This window comes from Uloborus diversus, chromosome 10 (assembly GCF_026930045.1).
Source record: "Uloborus diversus isolate 005 chromosome 10, Udiv.v.3.1, whole genome shotgun sequence".
In the NCBI taxonomy this organism is placed as follows: domain Eukaryota; kingdom Metazoa; phylum Arthropoda; class Arachnida; order Araneae; family Uloboridae; genus Uloborus; species Uloborus diversus.
In genome coordinates this window covers 135,368,502-135,376,616 of record NC_072740.1, presented here as the reverse complement: position 1 = coordinate 135,376,616, position 8,115 = coordinate 135,368,502, and the positions used below count along the sequence as shown (strand labels likewise).

General features: G+C 29.8%; 1 protein-coding gene across 1 annotated transcript in view; it reads right to left on the bottom strand.

The window, feature by feature from the left end:
* Nucleotides 1-1,236: 1,236 nt before the first annotated feature.
* LOC129231193 (snurportin-1-like) overlaps nt 1,237-8,115 on the bottom strand; it is a 28,302-nt gene continuing 21,423 nt past the window's right edge. Inside the window, exons 2-5 of the mRNA XM_054865440.1 lie at nt 3,892-3,963; nt 1,871-1,975; nt 1,490-1,574; nt 1,237-1,370 (exon numbers count right to left, since the gene is read on the bottom strand). Of these exons, the coding sequence (XP_054721415.1) occupies nt 1,237-1,370; nt 1,490-1,574; nt 1,871-1,975; nt 3,892-3,963 (396 nt within the window). The remainder of the gene's footprint in view (nt 1,371-1,489; nt 1,575-1,870; nt 1,976-3,891; nt 3,964-8,115) is intronic.

Genomic DNA, 8,115 nt, shown 5'->3' with positions numbered 1-8,115 from the left:
TGCCCAGCTTGCCCCCCTCTTGGGACGGCCCTGACTATTCTCATTGCCATTATTGTAAAGGGAAATTTTTCCGTATTTTTTCCCAGGCCAACAGTGCAATGCTGGGCGATGACGCAGATAGTAATTTATAAAATTATTCCAATAAAATCAGTGAAAAAAAAATATTTTATTAAAAGTTATTATTTTTGTGAAAATACCCTTCACCTCTGAAAATGTGCTTTTTCATAATTAAAACAGTTAAATAAAAGCTTTGTTTATTTTTGGTAGGAATATACGTGCAATTTTTAAGCTGAACAACATTCAACTTGAGTATGTGCTTTAAGGAAAATATTTCTATTTGGGGGGAAGTGGTATTTTCATTTATTTAACAATGTCACATATTTTAACTAAATTTTTTCTAGTCCTGGGAAAGCACGGATTGTCATTTTTTTTTCAAACTGTACAAAATATTTCAATTCTTTATTCTTTGGATAAGGGGATTTTCACTTGATTCTGATCTTTCACTGCCTGAACAATGAAATTCATTCTCTAGATTTAAATATAATTTTCTGCATGAATAAATAGTTTTTATTTTTATTGATGTTTTTTAATATATTTATCGATATTTTTAGAAGAAAAATTGAAAATTTAGTGTTAGTTTTCATTTCTTTGTGTTTTTATAGGAATCTTTTTTGGATTAGATAGTTACAAGTTATTATCTTTATGCTTTAACATTAAACACTTAGCTACGGTGGTTTTTAATGATTTTAAAGAGTACTTGAAATAAAAGATGCTTTTTTTTTTTTTGAAAGCAAGAGTTTTGACAGGCAGTGTATATCATTATAGCAGGATTTCTTATTTCATGGAATACATTTGGAGCTGATGTAAAACTGTGTGAGCATATTTTAATTAACAAAGCAATCTTTTTTCGATTTTGGTGCACGAAGAAAAATTTGCATACTCTCAAATAGCTTTAAAAAATAATCTTAAAGCATATCCATGGCACAGCCATGGAGATACAGCTACAAACTTAAAAATTTCGAAAACTTGCCATGAAAAAGTTTCATAACATAACTCATTAACAGTTGAAAGTAACATGATTTCATCTGAACTGGTAGTTACAATAAAGAAAAGTGAGTACATATTTTCTTAACTTAGGGGAACTCATTGTATAATAGCACATAATGATAGAGAAAACTCAGAAAGTTACTTTTAATAAAATTAAAACAATAGCAAATATCAAAAGTATTAAGCAGTCTAAATAAGTATTACACATACTTCAGAATCATATAGAGGATGAGAATTCCAGCACATCACATCTAGCACATAGTATGTTTTTGTTAGTTCAACATATATACAGTCCAATATTGTATAAGCACCACCAGAGGCATCTAAAATATTAAACAGATACATTAAAATGACTACAAATTTTAAAAAAGAATGCTATTATTATGGTGCACTTTTTCATTCAATTACTTTTAAAAAAAATATTGTTGCTATTAAAAATTACCCTGAACTTTTCGGCTTCCACCAGGAATTAAAGACTGAAAGCTCTGAAGAAAATATCCGTTCCGAGCATAAGCTTTAGTAACTCCCTAAAATAAATGCAATACTCTCTTAATACTCAAATCAATAAACAATAATGTTAAAAGAAATAATGAGCAAACAAATGAAAGAAGAACGGGAGGGGGGGGGAAGCTAAGTAAGCAAATTTTTAAAAGCAGTGAACACTTCAACTACAGCAACTTCAATATAATTTAATGTACAAAGGTTTATAGTCAATTTTCTTCTCCTCATTTTTGTGAAATTTAGCCAGGACTATAAATGCATTAAATAATGAAAGCAAATCATATAGATACATTAACACTGGAAAGAAGAAGTTTCAACATACCCTGGTAGAGATAACAAGGCAGCGTTTCCCAACAGGACAAAGAACAAGTATCCATTCTTCAGCTAAATCATTGGGTACTTCAACAAGCCATTCAGATAACATAAGCTGAGTACAAAAAAAAATTAAAAAATAAGAGAAGAAAGGTTATAAAACAGCATAAAAATTGATTAAATACAGTTTAACTTGCCTATCTTGAATTTCATGAGACAGAAGAAAATTTGGAAATAAGGAGGTTTTTGATATGCAATTGAAACAAAGTCAAAGAGTTCGCATATTCTTTTCATTAATATTGTTGAACATTTTACTGTTGGATTTATTATTATAAGTACATGTATTACTAACTTTCTGAATCACATCAATAATAAGTTTCGACAAACCTAGGGCCAAAAATTATCTTTCAGTGACAGTCATTCAAAAATGTTCAAGTTTACTTGATCTTCAATTGTAACAATTTAAACATTTGGTATGATTAAACAAGAGGGGAGAGTAAATAAGTGTTCCTCATGACTGAAAAATAAAACTCAGGCAGCTCATAATTTTTTCTACTCATTTTTTAAATGGATGGAATTCCAAGGAAACAATGCAGTTTTTTCTCAGTTACATGTCCCCAAAGACTTAGAAGACATAACGACTGCTGATTTAAGAAGGAATATTTTTTGTTTTCTACTTCTGCTGTTGATAAAGATCATTGGAATCAAATTCTAAAATAAGCTAGAATTTGAGATAGTTTTTCGAAAAATTTATTCGAGATAAACTTAGAAAAAATGTTGAATTTGTATAACAAATGCGGGAAACTAAAAATTTCGATTTAGAAGGGTTTTCAAGAAAAGCAGGTTCAAGATACTATTTTTCAAACAGATAGATATATAAGTAAATGAAAAGCAAAGTATAAAAGAATTATATTCAGAGTCCAAAACAAACCATATGTTACTCCTTCCAGCTCGGCAATCAAAGATTGACAAAACAAAACATTATGAACAAATAAATTAATAAACAAATAAAAAAAAAATAGTAATAAAAAAAAGGGAAAGAAGGTCTAAATTAGCTTAAGTTTCCATTTGTGGCTTACGATATTTACTGCACTTCATTCAGGGGAGAGCAAAATGGAAATTAAGGCCGATTTTTGAATGAATTTTTTTTGCGAATACAATACTTCCTTTTTTGTAAAAGGAAGAAAAAACAAAGTATTTATATTTTTCATTGTTATTAAAAAAAATGCAAATGTTATGCCATTATACGTATAAACACACAACAAAACCTCAATTTGAAAAACCACTCTATGCACACATCTAGTTTTAAACCCTCATTAACTGCTATATTCCCTACCCCCCAAAGGTGTTATTGACAGCAAGTGTGAAGTGGTGTAAGTCACAAAATGCTGCATTTCATTATCTAGGTGAATATTGTTCGTACTAATATCAGACTTTTTGTGTTGAAATTATTTTTCAATGGAGATTTATCCCCCGAATATAACTTAGGGGACCTGTATAAAAAGTTTAATTTGTATTTTTTTAACTTATTTTTATTTTTGCTTAAAACTTTCAATATCTGAACTCTGCACTTGATTTTAACCCTTTTTGCAGTCGGAAGTATACACCTAGGACTAACAGTTGCGAAAATAAAGGTCTTATAGGTTAAAACGGAACGCCCTGTATACACACAAACACAAATGCATATTGTTCCCAGAATGCAGGGAGAAGCGCAATTGACTGCAATGGCCCATTATCAGTGAAGTATATTTTAAATTTTCATACATCACAGTGATGAGATGGAAATCAGAAAGAAAAAAGCATAACATACAAACACACACACAAAATAATGAAATAAAATAGTTTAAAATAAAAAAATCAACAAATTAATTTAAGAAATTAATTAAATTTTTAAAAAAATTCCCCGTCAAAAATCTTGATGGCGCAATTTGAGCGATAGTACCTCTGTGTTCACCCCTGTTTGCATCACAATTGCCTTCTGTTTTCAATTACAGTGCTTATGAGAATTAAAACAAATCTAGAGTTAATTACATTAGTCTTTCTTGCTTTCTTCGGTTTGGGTTCCGATGCTGTGCAATCATTTCTGTTCTTTTCATCTTTCAACTAAAAAAAAACACATAAAATTCAAATACTTTCCATAAGATATTGTGGTAATTGAAAAAGAAATACAAAACAATGAGCAACAATTTTAAATACCATACTTAAAAGAACATTTCACTGATTAATATTTAAAAATAAAATGCAAAACGGTTTCTCAACCATTTGAAATTGCTGTAATTTAGGTCAAAATAATGGAATATCGCAATAGTGTGAGTTGCAAGAACGACGATTTTTTCCTTTCAAGCTCACAAAAACAGCACAAGACAATATGATCACATGATCAATTTCAAAAATATATAGTAGTAGTGGTGGTAAATTTATGGCCTGCAGGGTCGACAATCAGACACTGATTCATGAATGCTTTTTAACACTGTGCAGACTTTTATTAACTTTTGTTTTAATAATGAAAAACTGAACTGACTGAAAATTATTTAAAAACTAAAGCAGAAATATCTGGTGTTGAATTTTAATTTAAAAAATATATCAAAGTGAACATTGTCCAACTGTTCGTAGTGTTTCACTCAAGCTACGCAACTCTTATAGCCTCTGACGGATTCAATGTATGTCACGTGTTACATACTTGAAATTTTAGTAGCGCAGACACTTAAAAGTTGTCTGATGCAGCCAGTCCAGTCATTTCAATTTTTTCAGGCGGGGGGACAAATGGTATATATTACTTATTACTAAGTATTCCAAAAAACCAACAAAAAAAAACACGCCATAATATTATTATTTACATGAAAATGCATTCATTTTCCAAAAACGTGGGAGGGCAGAAATTGAGCCCTCTGTCCTATATGACGGACCTGGATGCAGCAAACTCAGGCAGATGTTCAGTGATTGCATTTCGTTCTTTATTTTATGCGAGAAAAAAAGAAATGCTTAAAAGTAGGCTTTTATCAAATTCATCTTTTACCGGGATGTGAAGAAAACGGGCTGGGACACCAGGATTTTGCCTGAAAAGCGGTCATGGTCAAACTGGGAAGTCTGGAAACCTACTGAAGAGTGTTTTTCAATGCAGTGCTAGGTGTAATAAAAATCAAAATTTTATAGATGAGAGAAACTTTTGTCGGTACTACTACGTAAACTTGCACAATTAATTGGAAGAAAATGAGTGTCAATATTTGATGGACCAGTTCTGGTCCAGTTCTTAACCAATTTGTCAGTTTATTAGAAGAAATAAAGCTATTTTTGATTGAAAAGAAAAAAAATAGCTATGAAAAAATTTCAAATGCAAATTAGTTAAATGATTTGTTTTTATAATCAGAAACCCTCAGCAATTGAATTAACATTTCAAATTTCAGAGAAATGAACAAATTGTATCAATGATAATTAAAAGTTATGTTAAATATAAATGATGAAACTTCATGTCTTCACTAAATATTTAGAAAAAGAAAAGCATTTACCATCTCCCAAAAGTAAAAATATAATTTTCAAATAATGCTAAAATATCAGCGATAAAACATGACATGTTCAATAAAAATCTGGGAATGAAAATTGTGAAATATTTTCCTCTACAACAAAAACAATTTTCAAATACCGTTAAAATATTTCTGAGAAATCTCAACAACTTCACTAAAGATTTGAAAAACAAAAATTATGGAAGAATTTCCCTACATTGCAAAAATGTCTCTTGAAAATGCGTTCTATTTTCCAAAAATACTATTTAAAAAAATATATCAAATTACTACAAAGAAAAAAAAACGACAGAAAACAAGGCTTTTATCGAAGATTTAAATAATTAAAATAATTCTAAACTTCATTTCTCTTAATTTGAGGAATTTACCGTTTTTCATGTCAAATCACAATCACAAAACGAATTTTGCACAAAATAATCCTAAACTGCGATGCACTGTTTTGAACATTAGAGACATTTGTAGAATTTAGTGATATGCAGAAAACGAATCATCATATGAATAATAGCAAATGCACTGATTGAGTAACGCTGACGTCACCAACAATGAAACAGTCTCCACGGCATGATAATTTGATAATATTTTCTGGCAAAAGTTGAACATGCGGGGAAATGTTTTATTTTGACAAGACTAAAATGGATATGGCAACGTAACTGTTTTACTGGTAAGACTAATTTTAGGAGAATAAAAAAATGAAAAAGTGGGCAACAATTTACGCTATCAACTGGAGTTTAGGGTTAATCCATTGGAGTTGTGGGTTTAAACTTTAACTATCAAAACGTCACCATACATGCAATGGCATCATTCAAATTTTGAAGCAATTTTCACCATTCATACTACCTTGAGGGGTGATTTTCTAGTACAAAAATAACCAAGAAAGGTAGAAAAACTAAAGTGAGATATGCCGGTATTGAATTATAGACATTGCCACATGAAATAAACACAAATGAATGTACAATAATGAATATCACGAAGAATACTGCCCTATTTAAAATTCATTCAGAAATAATCCTTTTTGATAAAAAAAAAGTGCCATCTAAAATTGCGTTGATCATGTGCCTTACTAAATCACCATACTTATAAAGTTGACAATAGTCTATCAATCAAAAGTAAATGAACAAAACTTAACTCATTGGCTTATAAATGCAATAACTGTATGTCTAGTTTAAAGCCTATTAATAATAATTAAAGACGTACCGAGTAGCACTTTGGGCGAGTACCGAGTACTCGGCCTTTCATTACTCGGCCGAGTACCGAGTACTTGGCCTTTCACTACTCGGCCGAGTTACCAAGAACCAATTATGTTTTAAGAAGAACCGCCGACACACATGTGATGAATTTTGAACTTATTGGAATAGTTGTATAGACCTCCTTGTCCATATAATAGTTTTTAAAACTAAATTCCTGCTGAAATTTAATTACACATTATTTAAAAAATTTTGTTTATGTCAAAAATTTTACAAAAAAAATATTTTTAAAATTAAAAATAAATAAATAAAAGGTATGATTAATCAAGTTGGAATTAAAACAAATTATACCAATCTATTATAGTTCTAGTCCGCCAAACAAAAATAATTTTCAAAAGCAAATAAAACAAATGTGCAGGAACACTGCAGACACGTGTTTCTGCATTACAAAGAACGTCTTTTTCAGCAAATAAAATGTGAGCTAAAGAATGTAAAGACATTTGACAGAAGAATCTGACTTTTGTCGGATGCCTTTAAATCCACGAGCTCACATTTTGTGCATTGAAAAAAGAATTCCTTGTAATGCCAAAACACGTGTCTGCACTGTGCTGTTAACATTGTTTTATTTCCATTTATTTATTAAGCAAAGGTATTTTTATATTTCTTATAACTAATTTTTGTTTATAGCAAAAATCCATTTTTAATATAAAAATTCCATATTTTCTACACTTACTTTTTTTTTTTTTGCACAATTTTTAATAAATAAGTTTTGTTAAATTTTGGGACATTAAAATAAAGATTAATTCCATTGAAGCATTACAAACTTCATTATTCTCAAAATTTAAATTTGACTTGTAAATGATTGCAGAAAATTATATATGCTTGCGCTTTTTTTATAAATTTTAATATCTGTCTTGGACAATATTCAATTTTTTGCAACTACTCTGTATTGGCCGAATATCTGATCAAAATTGGGCCAAGTACTGAGTACTCGGTACGTCTCTAATAATAATAAAACACACAGTTTGAAAAGTAAGATAAGTTAAATTAAAACATAAAGTAAACAGTCAAAAGAGAAGATTGAAAAAGAAACAAATCCCAATATTTGTTCACTTTCATACTATAAATCCTAGAGTTAAAGTCATATGTTGTAGTTCTATTCAAAACATTTTTGTTAATAGATTCCTTCTGCGCCCTGAAATCTACCAAAATACACACATTTTTTAAATTTTACTATTCTTTACAAGAAAACATAAGTTGCATCAGCTCAAATTTTAGAAAATAACAGCTTTTAGAAGGGCGGGAAAACCTACATGATGCGTCTGCCGCCAGACAAAAACTGTCAAAAAGATCACTGGTGTCTATAGAAAATATAGAAAACATCTAAAAGGTACATAAAGCCAAAAACAAAAGATAATTCTCTTTTTTCCCAGATGGCAACGATCAGTTATTTTATATAGCAAAACTTTGTTCTTTCATTTTTTTCCCCTCAAAACGAGCCATTTATCAATTTTAGGCATCTGAACTGTAATAAGACAAGTCCTTAATTTTAG